Source organism: Saccopteryx bilineata, chromosome 9, assembly GCF_036850765.1.
Source record: "Saccopteryx bilineata isolate mSacBil1 chromosome 9, mSacBil1_pri_phased_curated, whole genome shotgun sequence".
In the NCBI taxonomy this organism is placed as follows: Eukaryota; Metazoa; Chordata; class Mammalia; order Chiroptera; family Emballonuridae; genus Saccopteryx; species Saccopteryx bilineata.
Genome location: NC_089498.1, coordinates 60,221,172 through 60,244,634, shown reverse-complemented (window position 1 = coordinate 60,244,634; position 23,463 = coordinate 60,221,172). Strand labels below are relative to the sequence as shown.

The 23,463-nt window shown below is 40.9% G+C and overlaps 1 protein-coding gene across 4 annotated transcripts in view; it reads left to right on the top strand.

Moving 5' to 3' along the window:
- Window positions 1-23,463, top strand: part of FAM13C (family with sequence similarity 13 member C) — a 166,492-nt gene that overhangs the window by 125,923 nt on the left and 17,106 nt on the right. For all 4 annotated transcript variants that reach the window (XM_066242819.1, XM_066242820.1, XM_066242818.1 and 1 more), the window contains 4 exons: window positions 11,686-11,896; window positions 13,026-13,164; window positions 18,727-18,808; window positions 20,204-20,412. In XM_066242819.1, the coding sequence (XP_066098916.1) occupies window positions 11,686-11,896; window positions 13,026-13,164; window positions 18,727-18,808; window positions 20,204-20,412 (641 nt within the window). The remainder of the gene's footprint in view (window positions 1-11,685; window positions 11,897-13,025; window positions 13,165-18,726; window positions 18,809-20,203; window positions 20,413-23,463) is intronic.

Here is a 23,463-nt window from a genome sequence, read left to right as displayed (position 1 = left end):
TGGCTGCTTCTCTTCCTCAGTCTGACTTGCTGCTTTGTTGTCCTCTGTCTCCATTCTAGCGGTCTCTACTGCCTTCTTCCTTTTCCTTTGGGACTTTCTTTTGCTAAGCTAATTATGGTGTGAGATTAATGCATATTTAAGATCATTATTAAATTTCAAGTAGACACTTAAATTTATTGCATATCATTACGCTGTAAAATCATCTGAGTTTAAATTGTTTACACCTTCCAAAATGATATTATAAACAATGTTATGCAAATAACAATGTGATTTCCCTTTGTTTGGGCCTTTGGAGTTATTTATTCCTTATTATTACCATTGAGAGAATGAAAATACTAAAAAAGAACCTTAAAAGTCTTTTATGAAAGTGTATTTTTAAGTTATTACTGGATTTTAAAAATAATCAGTTACAATATACCCTGCAGATTTATGTATTTATGTATATCTGTGATTTAAATGTTACGTTTACTTGGTAAAAAGTGTTATTAGCCCTGGATGGTTGGCTCAGTGGTAAAACGTCAACCTAGTATGTGGATGTCCCTTGTTCAATTCCCGGTCAGGGCACACAGGAGAGGTAATCATCTGCTTCTTTCCCCTCCCCTTCCCTCTTTTTTCTCATTCTCTCTCTCTTCGCCTCCCGCAGCCATGGCTCTATTGATTGATTATAGTACATCAGCCCCAGGTGCTGAGGATGGCTCAGTGGAGCCTCTGTCTCAGGTGCTAAAAATAGCTTAGTAGCAAGTGGCCCCAGATGGGCAGAGCATTGGCCGCAGATGGGGGTTGCTGGATGGATCCTGGTTGGGGTGCATGTGGAATTCTGTCTCCGTATCTCCCTGAATCTCACTTAAAAATAAAAAAAGTGTTCTGTATGTTAAGTGTAATAGCAGTGACTCAAGAGAAATAGTTCAAAATTGTTCTTCTATAACCCTCTAGGAAACAGGAGTGACTAGATTAAATTTATCTTCAGAACTACTCAAAACCCTAAACCTGGATCTGTATTTACTTATGAAAATTTAATTACAAGGTTGTTACCAAAAATACAGAGGCAAGGAGTAAGTTTATATCTGAGCCAAGGCTTTTTGACCTGCGCACTTTTCTGTTTTTAGGAAGAATTTTGGAATTTCTCATTGCTCAACTAGCCCGTCCCCTAATCTATTGACTTTATATTAATTGAAATCAGTACATTCTCATTGAAGGAGCCTTCAATGAGAAAATGAGGCTCTCCGCCCCCACCTCACTCTACAAGTGGGTTTTGAAGAAGTGCATGCCTACCTTGAACCCAGTAAGACTGTATCCTGGGCTCTATACCCACACATGCCAGGACATACTGGGCACCTCCGCCTGGATAGCCCCAAGTGCCTCTTCACTCAGAGCATTTAGAACTGAACTCATCTGCCCCCCAGCAGGCTTCCTCTTCAGCTCTCCTACTAGACAAAAGATACAATTAAGAATTGTATCTGTTGGGAGTGACGTCACGGAAATGGCACTGTGAGCAGCGCGTCCGACAGCTCTCCCCTAAATCACAACAAATTTATCAACTAGAAACAGAAAAATTTATCCTCGGAGCACTCCGGAGTTCCACACAAACTGATAGCGAAAGGATTATTATCACTTGAATCTGAGAGACGAGGGTGTGGAGGAAGCTACCGCAGGGACATTCATTCAAGCCGCGAGGTTGTGCGCCTGTGGTGAGTCAGCCCACACTCGGCAGCCGCGAGCCGCTGCGAGCCGCGGGCGCGCGCCCGGTACGGTTGCAGAGCGAGCACCGCTAACGTTCCCAGCGGCCCGCGCACTGCGAGTGAGAGTCGCCAGCCACCGGTGCCCGGAACACCCCATTCACGCGTGTGCCCTGGGCATTCCACGCGCCCAGAGTGCCCTACTGGCCCGCACACCCAGGGTGCCCCATTATCCTGCGCCTGGTGCGATCCAGCCGCCAGCGGCAGGGCGAGCGGGAGAGGCACCAGGGTGGTCTTACCTACTTGGGAGATTCTCTCTGTGGGCGGGGCACCTCACCCAGCCATTCAAGCTAACAATCAAGCGTTGGGGGAGGGGCATGCGCAGGCAGCCTAAAATACCTTCGGGAGCACAGCTGCGACCCAATCACTGAAATTAGCTTAACCCATAAAATCTGCGCACCCTCGGTTCTAATTGATAAGATCTCTCTCAGTTCAGCGACCCAAGACAAGAGGCGTGATATTTTTTAGTGCCTCTCGCTAAAGGGGCGGGGGCAACTTATGATTGATAGAGCCTCCATATTCAGGGATAAACGCTAACAAGAAGGACTTGGCAGATAATAAGATCTATACTACACTAGTCGCAAGCAGAGACTAGTGCCTCTTCTTCCCAGCAAAAACAGGCTACAAAGTGTGGAAAGCCTGGGTTGAGAGGTCCAACTGAATGATAGGCGCTGAACAGTCACCTTGACAACAATTGACTCCCACCCCCGCCTGGTTACACTGGAGGCCCTGACTATCAGAGCCTCTCCCAAAGCCTTGCACTGAGTGGGGATAGAGTGGGGATTTCCCAGCTCTTTGAGCCTCTTACTCCCCAGGCAGAAGCAGTTGCAGCCTTATAGCTGGATCACCAGGCTGCTAATTCAGAAAGGGGGGACTAGGAGAGAGAATCCAGGAAAGCAAACTCTCTCATCGTTGGACCCTGCAAACGCCAACAAGCCTTGACTACCAGCAAGACTAAAGCCAATTATATGACATTGCCATAGAATCCCATCAACTGCAAATCCCTACCTAAGTGTGACACAAGGGGCAGAGCCTGGGGTACAGAGTCACCGACCAGGAAGAGGGAGAGAAAAGAAAAAGGAAGAAGTTAACCTCTCAAAATCAAGAAAAATCCACAGACTTTACAACTTGTTCCACTAATTTTTTTTTTGTTGTTGTTTGTTTCTTCTATCTTATTGCCTTTATTTCCTCCACCTCGGTCCTTTTATTCTCTGCCCATCTTATGCTTCCCTTTTCTTGAACTACACTACCCATGAGTGTTACATTTTATTTCTCTTCTTCATCCTCACCCTCCTTTAAGGTTATACTCCAAAACACTTAACTCTCACTCTCTCCTCTTTTGTTTTTTTTTGTTTGTTTGTTTTGCTTTATTTTGTTTTTTTTTCTTTTCCTTTTTTATTTCTTCCTTCGTTTTTCTCTTTTTCTTATTTTTTCCTTTCTATTCGTTTTTTCTTCTCTCATTTTACTTTCCTCCCATTTAATCTTCAATCACAAACAAATTAGTTAATTTGGGACTCAAGGCTTTTTTTGGCTTTATTTTTCTTATTTGCTTTTGTTTTTATTTTTTTCTTGTTTGTTTATTTTTGTGGCATTTTGGGTCCTCCCAACCCAAGGTCTCCATTGTATTTAGTCTTCGCTCCACTTAATACAACAGATTTTTACTTATTATTTTTATTTTTCTCTTCTTTATTATTCTTTTTTGGTCCTTTTTCCTGGTTCCCTCTTATCCCTCTCATTATATCTCTTAGTTGACCATCACTTACAAGCAAATCATCTTATGCTTGTCTAAGATTTTCTTCTTCTTTTTTTTTTTTTTGCATATACTAGGTCCCTACTCCCTTTTTTTTACCCCTTGAACTCTTCACCCCAAATCAGGCCCTCCATTATAGGCACGATATTTCCCTGAGGAGGGGAGAGGAGGGAAAGAGAAGAAAAAAAAAGGGGGAAATAATAAATTATTACTGTTGTTTTGGTGGGGTGTTTTACCTTTTTTTTTTTTTTTTTTTTACTTTTTACTCTTTATTAATTCTAATTAGTGCTATCAACAAGACCACCCTCAGATGCCAATAAGAAAGAGGAAATAGAATATTATGGATACAAAAGAAAGAGAGGTAACACAAATAGATGTGGAAAAATCTATGGAGAAAAGACTTAACATATTGGAAGCCTTGGAGCTAAATGACAGAGAATTTAAAATAGAAATCTTAAAAATACTCAGAGATATACAAGAAAACACAGAAAGGCAATATAGGGAGATCAGAAAACAACTCAGTGAACACAAAGAATATATTACCAAGGAAATTGAAACTATAAAAACAAATCAAACAGAAATGAAAAACTCAATTCACGAGCTGAAAAACAAGGTAACAAGCTTAGCTAACAGAACAGCCCAGATTGAAGATAGGATTAGTGAAATAGAAGACAAACAACTTGAGGCACAACAGAGAGAAGAAGAAAGAGACTCAAAAATAATAAAAAACGAGAAAGCCCTACAGGAATTGTCTGACTCCATCAGAAAGAATAACATAAGAATAATAGGTATATCAGAGGGAGAAGAGAAAGAAAATGGAATGGAGAATATACTCAAACAAATAATAGACAAGAACTTCACAAGCCTGAGGAAGGAACTAAAGCCTCAAATTCAAGAAGCAAACAGAACACCAAGTTTTCTTAACCCCAACAAACCCACTCCAAGGCTCATCATAATAAAGATGACACAAACCAATGACAAAGAAAAAATTCTCAAGGCAGCCAGGGAAAAGAAGAGTACAACATATAAAGGAAGGCCTATTAGATTATCATCAGATTTCTCAGCAGAAACTCTACAAGCTAGAAGAGAGTGGACCCCAATATTTAAAGCCCTGAAAGAGAGGAACTTTCAGCCAAGAATACTATACCCATCAAAGCTATCCTTCAAGTATGAAGGAGATATAAAAACATTCACAAATACAGAAAAGATGACAGAATTTATCAACAGAAAGCCCCCACTCCAGGAAATACTAAAGGGGGTTTTCCAACCAGATTCAAAGAACAAAAGAAAACAACACCACAAGTAACAGCTCCACCAAGAACACAATAAAACCAAACTTAAACTGTGACAACAAAGGAAAAAAAGGGGGGAGAGGATGGAGATTAACAGTAGCAAAGGACGATGAAGTGCAGAAATACTTATAAGATAGGGTACTACAATGAATATGGTAGGTACCCTTTTCATTACTTAATGGTAACCACCCTTAAAAAAACCACCACAAAAACACTTGACTTAAAAAAGGTAGCAACAGAGGAAAGAAGTATGGAATACAAACAAACAAAAACAAATGATAGAAAAACAAAAGAGAAGAATCAAACAAGATACAAAACTAACAGAAAGCAATTTATAAAATGGCAGTAGGAAACCCACAAGTGTCAATAATTACACTAAATGTAAATGGATTAAACTTACCAATAAAAAGACACAGAGTAGCAGAATGAATTAAAAAAGAAAATCCAACTATATGCTGCCTACAAGAAACACATCTAAGCAACAAGGATAAAAACAAATTCAAAGTGAAAGGCTGGAAAACAATACTCCAAGCAAACAACACCCAAAAAAGCAGGTGTAGCAATACTCATATCTAATAATGCTGACTACAAGACAGAAAAAGTACTCGGAGACAAAAATGGTCATTTCATAATGATTAAGGGGAAGTTGAATCAAGAAGACATAACAATCCTTAATATATATGCACCAAACCAAGGAGCACCAAAATATATAAGACAGCTACTTATTGACCTTAAAACAAAAACTAACAAAAGTACAGTCATACTTGGATACCTCAATACACCGCTGACGGCTCTAGATCGGTCATCCAAACACAGAATCAATAAAGATATAGTGGCCTTAAACGAAATACTAGAACACCTGGATATGATAGACATCTACAGGACACCTCATCCCAAAGCAACAGAGTATACATTTTTCTCTAGTGTACATGGAACATTCTCAAGAATTGACCATATGTTGGGCCACAAAGACAATATCAGCAAATTTAGAAAAATTGAAATTGTACCAAGCATACTTTCTGATCATAAAGCCTTGAAACTAGAATTCAACTGCAAAAAAGAGGGGGAAAAACCCACAAAAATGTGGAAACTAAACAACATACTTCTAAAAAATGAATGGGTCAAAGAAGAAATAAGCGCAGAGATCAAAAGATATATACAGACAAATGAAAATGAAAATACGACATATCAGAATCTCTGGGATGTAGCAAAAGCAGTAATAAGAGGAAAGTTCATATCACTTCAGGCCTATATGAACAAACAAGAGAGAGCCGAAGTAAACCACTTAACTTCACACCTTAAGGAACTAGAAAAAGAAGAACAAAGACAACCCAAAACCAGCCGAAGAAAGGAGATAATAAAAATCAGAGCAGAAAGAATTGTATCTGTTAAAAACAAAACAAAAATGAACATTTACTGATTACTCTGCTCCCTTTCTTAGACACTGTCTTAAGCACTTGAGATTTCCTTATCTTTGTTTAATCCTCCCAGCAATTTATAAGGTCGATACTGTTGTCATTCTCACCTGACACAGGGACTTGGCACACAGTAGATCGTCAATAAACGTTTGTTGAATGAATTAATTCCCATGATACAGACAAGAAAACCATGTTGAAAAAGATAAAGTAATATGTCCCCAGGGATTTGAATCTTAGTGTTTCTGAGCCTGTGCTTTTATCCATGTGGCAGACTGCCTGTTGGGATCTGTGGGGTGTCTGTCATAAAGCTCAGCCCTGCTTTCAGGGTGTAAACTCCCCCCCACCCCAGCTCCCTGATGTTTCTGGTGGCCGTCCACAGAAGCTGGCACACAGAAGCCTGCTTGAAGTGTCAACTCACCACTCAGTAACTAGGGCAGCCTTTCATTAACCTGGAATTCCTCTTCATTCTTGATCCGTCCTCATCCCTACCCTGTCCATCCTCACCTTGAAATAACACTTCTCTCTCAGTGGTCTCTGAACAAAAAGCTATCCATGTTTCCAGGCTTATTTATTGGGATGACTTCTGGCTTACCTTCATTCTCTCTCGTGATCCTGTAGCTAACCCCCAGTGTCTTCAGGCACTCAAATTCAACATACCCCAAACCAAACCATCGTGTTTCTATTGGATGTTTCTGTATTATTTCTTGTTTTGTTTTGATGGTCTTCTTTGTGTAAGGCTAGTAGAGAACTTTGATGTTTTAGCCTCATTTGAATTATGCTTTTGGCTCTCTGGCTTTTAAAACCAACAAAGGTTGGTGTTTGGCATTAGGTCATGTACCTGAATGCTGTCTGAGCCCACCATGATGAGCAAACCCAAGGCTACAAATCGGAAAATCCAAAAGACTGACTAATTTATTATTCAGTTAAATCTCAGCAGTCCATCTCAAATGGTTGCAGATAGAGATTCACTTAAATTTTGAAAGACGTTCAAAATTCACATTAGAAAGATATTTTTAAATCTGACTGACTCATCGAACAGCTGTAATATAGCATCTGCGTCTACCCAGGGTTGCAGCCAGATCAGCAGTGGTATTTGGCTTCACAAAATAATGGCAATCTTATCTCTTCGTTGTGTTGCTCAGTGAGTGTGCTACCAGAAACACTCTGCAGCTCCCAGGGTCAGAGGTGTGGCATCTCCTATCACAGACAATAGTCAAACCCTCCCTCTTGGAGTTAACACTGTCATACCACCTTTCCTTTTGAATTTAAAATGGAGATCATATTACTACTAGCCACATGTGGTTGATACGAAGATTAAATACATGCAGAAACTCTTTCGACAAGTTTTAGGACATAGTTACTTCATGAATATTATATATGATTATTCTTATTTATAAATAAGAACTGCTAGGAGGGCCAATAGGCATGTTGGTTCTCCTTCCAAATATTAATTCATAAGGACTCCCAGAGTTGTTGTTCAGTAAAAGAAGGTAGTAGTCAGCTTTTTTACTTTGAATAGTGTTAATCATTAAAGTGATGGTACTTATGGTTATATATATTTTTAGCAGGTTTTGTGCCTTATATCAGTGTTTCACCAAATACATATGCTATACAAAGGATGCATGGGTAACATTGTTAGTTTTCATAGAAATTTATTTTAATGTGTATTAGTGGAAAAAAATATAACTAACACATAAAATTTATGATTTTTGGCCACCATGGCCAAGGGTGAAGCTGAAGTTTTAAAAAGCTATAGGTTGAAATTAATCTATCTGAAATTCATAGTAAATATATAATTTTATATATGTAATACAGTATGTACTTCTTCAATAACATATATAGTAAAAAAAAGATTTATGTGGTTTTGGCAAAAATTTGTAGAGGATAGTTATCTTGTCACTTAGTCTTATGAAGCAGGCACCGTTATTCTCCTCAGCTTACAGATGTAAAATCTGAAAGTTAAGACAGTCCTTCATTTGTGAAGTCTCTCTTAACAAGTGGTAGACCTGGGATTCAGACTCACCATCTCTGCTCTCCACTGAGCCACCCCTGTGGGGTGGTTACTCGCTTCTTCTCTAGGAAGGCTTTTTTTTAATAAAGTTTTTTTTTTTTTTTTTGTATTTTTCTGAAGCTGGAAACGGGGAGGCAGTCAGACAGACTCCCACATGCGCCCGACAGGGATCCACCCGGCATGCCCACCAGGGGGCGATGCTCTGCCCATCTGGGGCATCGCTCTGTCACGACCAGAGACATTCTAGCGCCTGGGGCAGAGGCCAAGGGGCCATCCCCAGCGCCCGGGCCATCTTTTGCTCCAATGGAGCCTCGGCTGCAGGAGGGGAAGAGAGAGACGGAGAGGGGGAGGGATGGAGAAGCAGATGGGCGCTTCTCCTGTGTGCCCTGGCCGGGAATCGAACATGGGACTTCCGCACACCAGGCCGATGCTCTACCACTAAGCCAACCGGCCAGGGCCTTAATAAAGTTTTAATATTAACTTTTATTGTTTTTTCTTCCCAATAAAAGTAAGACATTCATTATAGAAATTTTAGAAAATACAAAGAAAGAAAAAGAAGAGTTTTTGTTGTTGTTGTAAGGACACATATGAGACCTGCATTTTAAACAAGTTTTTCAGTGTGCACTGTAGTGTCATTACCTAGAGACAAGATGCACACAGCGGGTCTTTTCCTTTCCTGTCACAGCTCTGTACAGTGGGCTGAACAAGGACGTTGAGAGAGGTCTGTGAGCCCACTGGAGCCTCACTAGGGAGCACAGGCACCACCAGACTCCTGGTGCTCAGACCTCTTTCTCTCAGCCACACTGCACCACACATGGGCCGGGCAAGGCATTCCTTCCTAGAAGGAAAGTAATGTGCCCCCAGGGAATCATCAAAGCCACCGAGTTAGCAGTGTCATAAGCTTCTCCCTGTTGGGGAGCAGGGTCTGTAAGTGGTGACCTGGGCTCTGTTCCCAGATGGCCACGGTGCTAGCTGGCTCTGAATCGGCACTGGCCTCTTCTGAACAAGGAACTCAGTAATTCTGTCTACATGAGGCACACATATCCATGTGCCAGCTGATTTAATTAAGCCCTGAGCAACGCAAGTGGTAAGTTGGGACCAAGAACTGAGGTGCTATCAAATGGTGAGGTTTTGACTCATTGTTGGTTTTCAGCTGATCAGTTGGGGATCTTTCTGGTTCATTGCTTCCTTCAGTGGTGAGCTGGGGGTGGTGGTGGGTTGGAATGTTAATTAGGCAGCACTGGTAAATGATTCACTACCCAAGGAAGCAGATGTGATGTAAATGGAGGATAGCAGTTACTACTGCAATGCAGTTAAACAAGAGCCATTCATAATAATCTGGGGTCCTATGACGTTGCATCGTCGGACTCTGGGATCCAGAAGCTGAGCTCTTTTCTCCCCTCCACTTCAGTCACATGGCTGGGAACCCAAGGGCTTCCATTTTGGCATTATAAAACAGCTCTGAGACTCATGGTAGTTTGGACCTGAGCCACAGTGGAGCTGAAGGGTTGAAGGCCTCAGACCTTTTCCATTTCAATAAAAAGATCAGTCCCAGGTGCTTGCTATAGATTCTTCTCTTCCCCATCATTGTCATCAAAAGAGACTGTCTAGAAACAGGTAACACGAATACAGTGCATTTCTTTTTAGATGGCCTCAACCTGTTGGTTTAAGAAAAGGATCTGGTATGGTAAGGAATCTGTATGCCTCCTCATGGGTTTTGAAAGTGATTGTTAGAGTGTGCTGTGACTTATTGGTTAGTAACTCTTACTCCTGTCACTCCTTAAGGCTCCTGCCAGAACCACACTGTTTTCTGGGTAAATTATTCCTAGCTAGGGTGTTGCCTGTAACGAGTTGTGTCAGTCACAGAAGCGTACCTGACCTGTGGGTCTGGGTCTGGCATTCACCTCCCCCAGCTCCTCTTGTCCAGTTCTGACCAGCCTCAGCCACTGACAGAAGTGCAGTCAGTGAGCTCCAAAGGCACAATAGGAGGTGTTATTCATCCTCACAGTCTACAGTCCAACAGGGAAGAAGCCGACTGAAAACCTACGAACCTAATCAGACCTAGCATGTTACACAAAGCAAATTGCATTGTAAGCTCTAGAGAACAGAAGCAATTCTAAACCTGATTAAGATTCATCCAGTACCAAAATGTAATCAATGTTTATTTTGGAAAAGTAGACTGTCAGTATTTTCAGATTCTGGTTATTCACCCAGAAAAAATTTTGTTTTCTTCTTTCTTTGCAGCAGTAGGAATAAGAGAAAGCCTTGGGTTCTCACTTGAAATGGAGTTTGTTTTGGCTGCTTCTTGAATAACTGCGTAAAGCGCTGTGATGGGGAGGTTCTTCTGGCCACCCTGACTCAGTGTCCTAATGTTCCTCACTCTCCTTCCCTCACTTCTGTGACAGTTTGCCCACTTCTAGATTGACCCTGGGGTGGGGAGCTAATGAGCTCATTTAGAAAAGGAGTGAATGATCGTAGTGAGAATTTAGGCACAGAAGTGCCTCTTCTGTGACTCAGTTTGTCCACTTCTAGATTGACCCTGGGGTGGGGAGCTAATGAGCTCATTTAGGAAAGGAGTGAATGATCGTAGTGAGAATTTAGGCACGGAAGTGCCTCTTCTGTGACTCAGTTTGCCCACTTCTAGATTGACCCTGGGGTGGGGAGCTAATGAGCTCATTTAGAAAAGGAGTGAATGATCCTAGTGAGAGTTTAGGCACAGAAATGCCTAAGCACAGAGAAGGTTCAACAGAGCAGGTTTTGTTCTTGTTTTTTGTTTCTGTCCAAAAATAAAGTGCGACATGAATTTTGGAGAAGAAACATAATCATTCTGAATTTTACCGTGCTTTGTAGTGGCTATGCAGCAGCTTTGATCTTTTAGTGCATTTATTTGTACACATAAATCTATGCTTTTTAATATAGAAAGGAATGATCCTTGTTTTGTTTTGAAATCTGTGTTTTTCCTTCCATGTTGGTCAGCAGAGTTCTCCATTATTTTTAATGACTGAATAATTTTCTGTCTGGGGACTCCTCTCTTCCTTTTTTGTTTTCTCCTCTCTTTTCCTTCCCTGGCAACTATGTCATCCTTTTTTTTCTCATAATCTATCATCTTTTGTTCCAGCTCCATTTTATTGTTTCCTTCTTTTCCCACTGAACATTTTGTAATTCACTCTTCAACGTGTACAAATAATATGATATAAAGAGAGGATGTTTGTATTGTAGTTTGGGGCTACACTGCCTCTGTACCTCATTCCAAAATAACTTATGTTTCCCTTTGTTTGTTGTCGGTGGATTTTTTGATATTTTTTATTGCGGTTCCATGAGAACAAACATGGCAGTATTTTGAAAGCCTCTCATACCCCCAGAAGGAAGAAATGAGAGAGGGAAGACTTAGTGAATGTTGATGATCCTTATTTAGGAATAGGACAGTCTCAATCCCTCTGTCACCTCTAAGTCTCGGTGATTTATGTTGTTTTCTCAGACCCTGCACCGGGCCACAGAGATGGGCAGAATGGGGCTGACAGCACACCGGAGGACCTCCAGTCTGTTGGGACCAGCCGGCTGCTCTATCACATCACTGATGGTGACAACCCGCTCCTGTCACCACGATGCTCTATCTTCACCCAGAGCCAGAGATTCAACTTAGACCCTGAGTCAGCTCCTTCTCCACCCAGCACTCAGCAGTTTATGATGTAAGAAAACATTTTTGTTTTAGCTTTACTTCATATAGTTCTTTAACTACTACATTTACAAACCACAAGGAAGTGTGTCTAAAATAGCACAAACATGCCTGTCAAATGTGACTGCGAGACCTGAACAATAAATGGCAAAAAAGTCAGTGTACTTTCTCATTGGGAAAGCTGTTTTAGGCCTTATTATCTCAGGAGACAGTGGTCATAAGACACAGGCCACCCCAGGGCTTCATGTTTGAACATTTTTGGTGAGATGACTAGAGTCTTAAGTATATGTATGTGCAACTATCAGGAATATTATTCTTCATGAGTTCAGTATTCTTTCCACGTGCAGCAGTGGCTTCAGTGGTTGGACTGTAGCAACATTTAGTTGTTCAGTGCAGTTTTCTCTTAGATTCTAGGAAAGTGGTAGCTTCAACTAGCTGCCCCACCCCCAAGAAAAACTGTGCAACTCTGTGTTCTTTCCTTTCTTTTTTAAGTTCCTCAAATAATTTTGATGCATAGCTAGAATGAGATTCTCTTTGCTAAAATACATGCAGAAAATCTCTAGTATCTCTTAAATAATTTCTGCTATTCATAAGTTTATTCAAACCTGGGTCCGTGGACTGTATATTGATAGACTTGAGGGAGTGGGTGAATTATTGCTATTGTAAAGTGTATGTCAGATGAGATGGTGGATATATCATATTTATATATTTTCTGGAGAGGAGGCCCATTTTTTTCATCAGATTTGCAAAGGCTCTGTTATGTCAAGAAAAGTTAACAATTCATCTAAGTCTTTCCTGAAAATGTTGGTAGGTGTGGCTCATGCACTCTATTGAGGATAATGCTACAACAAGCCATCTCTTTATAGTCATAAATTATTCTCCTCCAAGCTTTAGGAAATGCATTTCCTGGACTAATATTCTAACATTGTACATTATAGTCCCTGATGACAGTTGCTCATACCCGAGTGCTGTGATCGGGGATCTTCATTAATGAGCGGATGGTACTGTGGTAGACTCATCAAATGATGAGCTGCCCTCTGGACTTCCCGGACAATCCCGGAAGCTTGGTTTGTAGGCCAGCAGCAGTGTGAACCTGGAAACCACTGCTTTTGATCGTTCTGCCCTCCTCGTCATCACTGCAGGCCCCGGAGCTCCTCACGGTGCAGCTGCGGCAGCGGCAAGGAGCCTCAGACCATTGTGCAGCTCACCAAGCACATCCAGAGCCTCAAGAGGAAAATTCGGAAATTCGAAGAAAAATTTGAAGAAGAAAAGAAATACCGGGTAAGGACCGTGGCTCTTCCCTTCCCTTTGTTTGGTACCCTCTGTACCAGAGGAGAGCTGTTTCCCTGGATTGACGTCCCAGCTTGGGTCTGTCTTGTTTTCACATGCTGTCAGCCCATATCTACTAAGCTATCTCGTAGTAATTAAATACAACTCTATTTTCAGTCTGATTTGATTATTGAGCCCCTCCCCTTTTTTCCTTCCTCCAAAGAACTGTACTATCACTAGCATTCCTAGGACTTAAAATTTGAAAAGCTTATGAATTATTTCTTTTTCTTTCTTTAACCCTTTCCCATTTGCATTTTGATAAGACTGTTAATGACCCAAAGGACAGAATGACTAATGCAGAACAGAATGAGGGGAGAGAGCATTTTCATTGACATCAGAGTCTTACGGTTGATGGATGAGGACCTCTCAAGTGACTTCTGTTCAGGCCACTCTTGAACACACCCTGATCCATCCTTTCCTGTCAGAGAGACACTGGCTTCATGCTGGTGCTGCAGGGTTTGGTCATGAACCTTTTCCTTTCTTACATACTAGACAACAGAGTCAGAGGTAAGTGTCTGGACAGCCAACACTAGTTTTATTTATTTTCTTTAATGGTGGCCATGTCATAGAGAAAAATCATGTTCATGTAGAACTGCACAAAGATATTGGGTCTTTGGCAGAAGGCCCAGAACAGCTTGTTATTAGAATAAAAGAGAACAAGGCATGATGTCTCGTACATCTTGAAATATTGAAAGGCTCACTGAGCACTCAGTACAGGGGTAATTGGCAGGTCCCTGGGAGTGTAGGGTAAGTCCCAGGGAGGGAGGTGAGGGTGGGTGATGTGCCCCTCTCCTGTTCTGTCTTGTGTTCCCCACAGTGGCTTTAAATTTACTAAACACCTGGATTTTTAGCTTTGCAAAATGGAAAACAAAACAACAACCAGATTGACTTTGAGAACAATCCAAGTCAGAGTGTTAAAGATTATTTTCTTCTCTAAAGTCAGTTATTATCTTTTATAGAGCAGGAGGGTGCTCTGCACATTGGAAGTATTAGTAAGGCCACTGGGGCCCAGAAAAGAAATAATTTGCCTGAGGTATTTATGCTCTGTCAGCACAGGTTTGGGTAGTAGATTAAGTTTGATTAGTTTTTTTTTAGTGTTTCATTTATTTCTTTTCTTTACACTTCAGTTCAGAAGTTGGAATATATAGCTTTGGTATAATTGCCATTCTCTGTAAGAAAAAAGTTTTTTTTTTTAATCTTTGCTACACAAACAGAAGGCAGAAAGACTAACTTCAGTGTATTGTTTAGATTCAGCGGGACAGATTTTTCTTTCCTCCCTTCCCTTTCCTTCCCGTCTTCTCTTGGATCCTCTTCACCTGGTGGGAGCAGAGCCTTCTAACTATCAGCACTGAGGCCAGACTGTGAGAGGCGGTTGATCTAGAGCAGAAGTAAAAGCCAGTTCACGTGTCCATATGTAAAGCTCCAGGTATCCTGAGAGAAGCTGATTGGCCTTGTTCGCTGCTGGCGTGTTATTGGATACAGGATGCCCTCACATTGGAAACTGTGGAGGGACAAGTAGCAGGCCCCATTCTCAGAGCCTGTTAACAGTTCTCACTGGCAGTTCTTGAGTCAGACTGATCTGGATTTGAATCCAGTGCATCCACTTGGGCACTTTGTGACTTTGGACTTTTTTCTTTACCTTTCTGAATCTCAATTTATCCATCTGTAAATTGGGGTTAATATCAATAGTGACTTCAGAAGTTTGTGAGTATTAAATAAGGGAGTATACACATACATTTTACTACAGTGTTGAGCACAAAGTAAGTAAGTGTTCTGAGATATTACCAACTTTTTAGTCTAGTTAAGTGCTCCTTGAACAGGCTATCCCATGACAGCCCCGGCCTTGTCAGAAATTGAAGGGAAATTGTGCACATTAATTCTCCACTAGACTTCTCTACATGCAGCCACAGACCCCGGAACACTTCTGCTCAACCGTGATAGCCACCTAGAACCTGCCTGTTTTAGAAGAGAACCTCTCCTGGCATCTCATGCCTTTATCTAGAGAAGCTTTAGAGACAGAGAGGACAGGCCCCACACATTTAAATACTCACATATGCAAATGGATGGACTCAGACACAGTAGGGCAGAAGGCTCCACGGTTACCTCTGCTTCAGTGTGTATATGTCCTTGGAGTAATCAGAACCAGCCATGTCTCAGGAAACAGGGCTTCTCCTCACCTTCCTGGCAGGGTGCCAGTCTGTGCTTAGAGGTTTGGCATATCAGTGAGTTTTAGTTGGTTGCTGTGTATAAGTCCCTCCTTCCTGGCAGCCTAAGGATGGAATTAATAGCAGTCACTGCTGACTTTTGACTCCGAGTTCCCGCTGGGACTCTGTGCTAGCTGGGCTGAGGCCCTGGTATAACAAACTTCTTTCCCTCGCTGTCGAGTATACCAATTTCACATTCTCATCCCAAACCATGTTTGTTCCCTACAACTAACTTTACACTGAACTATACTCTGACTCATAGAATGAGAAAAGGCTGTTTTAGCCATGTCCACTTTCACTGTAGTTAGAGAAGTTAGAATGAAAAGGGATCACCCAGTCTTATTTCTTATTTGACCATGGAGAAATTGAGTCCAAAGAAGGTAAGTGACTTCCTCAGGATCACACAGCAAAGACTTAATCTAGCCAAGACAATAACTCAGGTATTTTTATTTCTAATCCTGAAATATTTCTAAAGTATTTTTTGAACTGTCTTTTGCAGACCACAAATCTGGTCTAGTGGTACCTTCAGTATATGACTCTCAAACCCTATTTTAATTTCCCTGAGCAAAATCCACACTGTACAATTTATGAGTGTATGGCCCTTGGGGATCTATTAAACTGAAATTATTCAGTTCAAAAGTAAGAAGGCTTAAAGATTCACACAGCTTGTCTATGAAAACTTTCCATGTTATTTGAAAGCTGCTATTCTTGTGAGCTTGATTTAACCAGGAGCAAGGAAATAAAAAAATTATTTCAGAAAATTTTAGGCTTTAAAGTATTTTGTCAGAAAATTCAGCCTTACATTTCTTGTAAGTCTTATTTGTAGTAGTGAAAGCTCTTTTTTTTTTATGGTTATTGGCTTAGGGTCTTAGATTTTTGTTTTTGTTTTTGTTTTTAACAGTATTTCAAAAGACGGAGTGAATTATGGGGAGTACATCCAGTGAAATATGGATTCCAAAGACTGATTCTTCAGATCAGAGAGAATTCTGGGAGGATTTAGAGAAACCAAATAAAAACATTGACTGTTTATATTATCACATTGTTACCCAAAGCCAAAGTACTAGACTGTGTATCAAGGAAGTAGCACAGTGCATCATTGCATCATTCTAGAAATCCAGGGATAGGACCAGGCTAAGCTACGTATTTTGGAGGCTGGGCCCCCTGTTTTACTGTCCATGGTTCTGAAACTAGGGAAAACCATAGTATCCTCTCTGAGATTCCCTAGGAAAAATAATCACAGTCATTTTTCTTCAGTCATACTTTTTCATCCTGACTTTTAGAATGTGGTTTTTACATCACTCCAGAAGTAACAGAAGCCTGTCTAACGTTTCACAATTAGCCTAATCCCATGTACCTTTGCTGACTCTGTCACACAAGCATGGTTTTTTTCTTTGAACTTGAGAGGAACACATTCATTTTCCTATGCTTCTCTCTCACTAAAAACTTGATGTTGTGTGGATTTAATGAATCTTTAAAGAGCCCTTAGGCTTGGCCACTAACAGTGCACATATTTGGACTATTATAATGATGTTTATGATTATGTCATCTTGAGCATTACTGTATATTTCCTTGTCTATCCTCAATTCAAAGTAACTACAGTGTGTCCGTCAAGTCATGGTGCACTTTTGACCGGTCACAGGAAAACAACAAAAGACGATAGAAATGTGAAATCTGCACCAAATAAAAGGAAAACCCTCCCAGTTTCTGTAGGATGATGTGGCAGCATGTGCGCATGCGCAGATGATGACGTAACACCATGTACACAGCGGAGCAGCCCACAGCCATGCCAGTCGAGATGTGGACAGTACAGAGGAAAGTTCAGTGTGTTCTGTGGATTGCTAAATTTGAATCCATGACCAAAGTGCAATGTGAATATGGGCACGTTTATAACAAAGCGCCACCACATAGGAATAACATTACTCGGTGGGATAAGCAGTTGAAGGAAACCAGCAGTTTGGTGGAGAAACCCCATTCTGGTAGACCATCAGTCAGTGAAGAGTCCGTAGAGGCTATACAGGATAGCTACCTAAGGAGCCCTAAAAAATCTGTGCGTGAGCCCACATCGAACTGCACTGAATAGGTATGAAACTGGGAGAGTTTTCCTTTTATTTGGTGCAGATTTCACATTTCTCTCCTCTTTTGTTGCTTTCCTGTGACTGGTCAAAAGTACACCATGACTTTACGGACACTGTATTATTAATCTTGTTGAGCCTGCAGTTAAGTACACAGGTGGCCTCAACTCTTTAAGAAAGTTTCTTACTTATCTGTGGGGATGGAGGCTAAGTATGTTTGGCTATCCTCGTCTTCTAGTTTCTCTTTTCTATGTAAAATCCACTTTTATGCTCTGAGAAGAGATTCAGAAATCAAGGTAAATGAATTTTACTGAGTCATATCCTCCTAAAATAAAAAAAATGTATTCTTTTTGCCCAGTGTGATTAGCTTCTCGGTAGGACACACAGACCCCTATATATTTGTTTGTTGGTGAGGACATATGCAATGTTTCTTTGAAGGTCTTGTACAATCACTACAATGGTAACAACAATAATATTTGTAATTCTAGTAACTACATATATAGTGTTTTGCATATGCCTAAAACTATTTTCAGTGTTTTGCATATAATAACTAACTTATCCTCACAGTACCCTATAAGGGTGATGCTATTATAATTCTCATTTGTTAAATAAAACTGAGTCACAGAGACTAAGTAATTTTTTCAAGGTCACACACATATGATTGTTTCATTTTAACATTAGTTTAGTAGGATATTGAATCTATAAATACTGAGGGATTAGAAATCTGGGTATCATCCTGATATACTGACTTCTCAGACTTCCGTCGAGTTTTAGAGATCCTGGGGTCTCCTTTCTTTGGCTTCCAGGATATGATTGATAGGAGCTACATCTTTCTATTCTCTGGGCAGGTTGTGGTCATTGGCCATGATTGTGAGCACAGGCAAGTCAGGAATGCTGGTGTGTTTCAGTGTGATTATATTACAGTGATATAAAAACATGACCTGGCAAAGTGTGGGGTATGGGTGGCCCACAAGGTGGCTGTGGGTTACGCCACAGGGGGCATTGGCATGGTTCGGAGTATGTGAAAAATGCCAGGTAACCAGGCAGGTTTTAAAAACAGTGTTCATGAAACAAATGAAAGTGTGGAGGAAGCCACTCTGTATCAGCTGGACCTTTAATGTCTGAATTTATCTCCATGCTTTATATGTTTTGTTGCTGAATTATCTTTGTGTGTTTTAACTATTAAATTTTTTCTGTCTTCCCCTCCCTTCTACCCTCATTTTCTCCCCTCTTGGTAGCCTTCGCATGGTGACAAGACATCTAATCCTGAAGTCCTGAAATGGATGAATGATTTGGCTAAAGGTCGTAAACAGCTCAAAGGTAAAATCAGCCCAGGGTCTCTTTTCTGAGAAAAGAAGCAGTTAAAATAACGACAGTGTGCTCTTGGGTATTTTTTATTCTCTTCCATCTGCATCCTCTTGAAACAAAGGCTCCAAGAGCTCCTTCATTATTTGGTGCATTTAATAAATCTTTGGAAATAGACTGAGGAACTCCAGACTCCCAGGTGGAGTGCCTTCAATGCTAGGGACATTCCAATAAGTGGAGCCTAACTTTTCTGGGTTACTGGCTTCTCAGATGATAGAAACGTAAGAGGCCTCAGCAGTCAGTACTTCACATACCAGATGGCATAGATGAGGACACATGTCCTGAGAGGAAGAAAGTTCGTCTAGCTGGGAAGTGGTGAGCTAGGTGTAAAACTCAGTTCTCTTGCCTCATAATCTGGTGTTCTTATCTCTCTAGAGGTGGTGGTGTGAGTGTTAATTAACTCTAAAAGCCATCTTAAAGGACTATGGTTATTTACCGATAAAGGTTTATATTCTTCCTCTTTCCACATTCATTTCAATACTTAGCAATGTGGGAGAGTTTCCAAATTTCTAGAAGTATGGTGATTAAAGTAATGGAAGGGAACATCAAGTTAATGGTATTAAGCTGTGATGATGTAGCTGGTTAATAAAATATGCAGTGTTTAATCACCATGCCAGCATCTCACTAAAAACAAACATCAAAGAAAATGAGCTATGTAATTGAAAAATCAATATAACTAGCTACACTCTAATGACCAGTCCCCTAACATATTCTGAAATGTAATTCCCTGATCAATCCCAGATGGCCTTTTAAACTATATACGTTTATATAAAGCCACATTACAATAATGGTGATTCCTGGATTTTAATAGCTGGCATTAGACAGAATTGTGACATCTGTCAAGTTGGGGCTGGCACTTGTGTTGCCCCTTTCCCATCCCTCCTGCATGTCCACAGACATTTGCATGTGCAGTTCTTTCCAGAACTACTTGTGTTTCCACACGGGCTCTTAGTGACTGCAAAACTTTCAAAACCCAAGTAAATACATCGGAGTGGAGAATTTTGCTGCTATGGTAGGTTAACAGGTGAAAATGTTGGGGCCAGGCACCACTGGTCTTGCTTCAGAAATTCTACTCCAGAATTTAAACTGCTGAGTTACTCCCACACATGGGATCTCAGCTTCTACCTCTAGGATCTCAGCTTCCAAGAGGTCCCTCTGTATTCGCATCTGATTGGGAACTTAGGCCATTAGCCTTGGTTATTCAAGCTGCCCTTGCCTCGTGGAATGTCATCCTTTAGCACTGTTCATTTCTACTGACTTGACATCAGGGGAGGGAATTCCTGCAAGTCTCTGTGCTCTTATTAGGGCCAGTGAGTCCTTGCTCATGGTAACTTGTGGCATTTCTTTTAGAACTGAAACTGAAGATGTCAGAGGAACATGGAAGTGTTCCCAAAGGCCCACCTAGAAACCTGTCCAGTGGGAAACCCATGGTCCCCAGAGAGAATGAGAAGCCAGAAGCTGTGGGGCCTGAGCAGAGCTTCTCCGGAGAGGAGACTCCAGATGCTGTGCTGCCATGCCTGAAGAAGAGACAGCAGCTTCCCTCTCAGGAAGAGCCTAAGGTACTTCCGCATATCTTCACAGGGCCAGCATGCCACGCAGTGCAAGTGAGATCCGGGTTTTCCAATGTATTAGAGTTCTGTCACCACATTATCCTGTTTAGGAGACTGACTCTGAAGTTTCAGTCTGATGAGTTGCTAGGGGGCTATTGGCCATGACCTGCAGGCGTTGTCACATGATTCCAGAACATGCTGTCACTCTGGAGATTATAGTACTGCCTGTTGATGGGAAGCAAATGGCAAAGACACTAGGGTATATCATATCCCTTTCTCCCGTGGCTTCCCCCGGTAAATTACCAAATGAACCCAAAACTAGGGTTATAATCCCATTTTCCATGTTGCATTAGAAAATAATAAAGCAGGGATGAGGTATGAATAGTAAGAAGAGTGGTTTAGAACTTTATATAAAAACAGAGAGATAGGGTTTCTTGAGGAGTGTTACGTAAGATGTCTAAAGCTGAAGTCGTTTTAGATATATGAACCTGGAGCTCAAAGAAAAAGAATTATTATATTTTATAAAGAAGATGAGAGCAGTTAGCATTTACCTGGTTCATCCCTCTTCATCCTGCGTATTTATACTGCTTTTCACTTATGCCAAGGAACCTTCCTTATGATCCTTCCTGTCTTAACTCTGAGGGTGGTGTGGCTGCCTTTCATTTCTTGAGTAAGAGTCACAGCTACCCTATCATAGGTCTAACTATGCTCTGTGCCATTTTGTCTCTTGTACTATAGTTTAAACTTGAGTAGAAGGGCTGTCTGTTGCTTATGACGCTGCAGTGTCTATTCACAGGTATTGACTAAATGTTCCCTGAGAGAATGGACAGAGGAGTGAACAAACTAGCATATTTAACCTTGGAATAGAGTCTTCTTGAGGAGAATTCTGCCTTTACCTGTTCTACTGTATAGTATCCTGTCTGAATCATAAGATGACAACATATGCCAAATCCCAAAGTCTTACCACATGTCCCTGGACTAGTCCTTAACACTGGGAGAAGTGATCTACAAGTAGAAATGGGCCCTTGGCCATCTCTATCTTTATGAAATAGTTTTAGACTTAAAAGGTAACCAATATATGTTGTGATGAGTGAATACAACTCATCCACTGAGTTAACCTACCCCCTCTTGGGGAAAGATTCTAGACTTTTGGGATAGTCAGTGGATGTGTGAATAACACCAATTGTGATTTTCTATATGTTAGTGCCTCTGATGGCATTTCCTGTGTTGTGTAGTTACCTTAACCAAACCTAACAAATTAAACAGCTGATGTAATAGAAAATAATAGTACGGTTTCTACTTTAATAGTATGATTGGGAAGACCAATAGGTGACATTTAACAAAGAAGAATTAGCAGGGTAAGAGAGCAACAAGGACCATTCTAGATAGATGGAACTGCAAATATAAAGGCCTTGAAGAAAGAGCTTTGTGCACTTGTCATTCTTAGGTCTGAGGGCTGGAGGATAGGGTGGCATGAGATGAAGTCAGAAAGATAGGCCCAGGCAAATCTATCACACAGGACCTTGTAGGCTGTAGAAAGTATTGGGAAGCTTTTGAGTGATTGTAAGCAGGAATGTTACTTGGTTTGACTTACATTTAAAATATCTTTCTAATTGCTTTGTGGAGAAAAGAGTGGAAAAGGGAGGATAAAATGGGTGGCTTGGACTAGCATAGTAACCTGGGAGATGGAAAGAAATAGACATACTGAAATATATATTTTGGATACAGGATCAAAAAGACACACTGAATTCCTGGATGGGAAAGTGAAGGGAAGGAAGCACCCGGGGTGGTGACGGGGTCACTGGGAGCGGCAGTAAAAATCAAGTCTGTCTTGGGCATGTAACTCAAAAGATCTTTGAGGAATAAGATGACCAACCATCCCAGGTTCCCTGGACTTTGCTGGCTTTAGCACTGAAAATTTCACGTCCTACAAAATGCCTGTCTTGGGCAAACTGGGTTGGGTACCCTACTGAGGCATCTAAGTAATACAGGGACCTGCAAACGAGAGTCTGAAGATCAAAGAAAAATCTCTGAGTTCTTTAGACATCGTCTTTGTTTAAATGGCAGTTTATTTTCATTATTTAAATTAAAGTAATTGTTGAACAATTTAATAAGTCAGATGTCTCTTCAGATAAACCTAGAATCTCTGCCGTAGGCTAACGTTAGGCCCTTTAAATAGAGAGCATCTGTACTAGCATGCAGTCCTCAGTGTCTGAAGCTGCAGCATTGTTCTGGGGGAGCTTTAACGTGGTAAACCGTGAGGTGGCTACTCAGCAGTACGGTGGGTCCTGAGAGGGAATCCAGAAGCCACAACAGAACCAAAGGGAGGGCTGGAAGTTTTCAAAGAAGCTAGTATTATTTCTGGCTCCTCGGTGAACTCATTAGCATTTGAGATGATCTCATTATATTCCATTCCCCCACCCCCTACCTCTTAATATATTTTATTTATTTTGTAATTCTTATTTTTAAATTAAATATATCAGGGTAACATTGGTTAATAAGATTATATATGTCTAAGTGTAGATTTATATAATACATAATTTCTATATTATATTACATTGTGTGCCCACCACCCTATGTGAAGTCATCTGTCACCATATATTTGGCCCCTTTAAACCCTGTTTTACCCCCTTTCCCTCTGGTAACCACTATACTGCTGTCTGTGTCTTTGAGTTTCAGTTTTATATCCTATACCTGAGTGGAGAAATCATATGGTTCTTAGCTTTATCTGACTTATTTTGTTTAGCATATTCAATTTTTTTTAGAATATTCTCACAGTCCATTCATGTTGTTATAAATGGCAGTATTTCCTCTTTTCTCATTGGTAAGTATCCATGTATATATGTACCGCATCTTCTTCATCCAGTCCTAGCCATGTATATAGGTACCACATCTTCTTCATCCAATCTAGCCATGTATATAGGTACCACATGTTCTTCATCCAGTCCTAGCCGTGTATATAGGTACCACATCTTCATCCAGTCCTAGCCATGTATATAGGTACCACATCTTCTTCATGCAGCCCTAGCCGTGTATATAGGTACCACATCTTCTTCATGC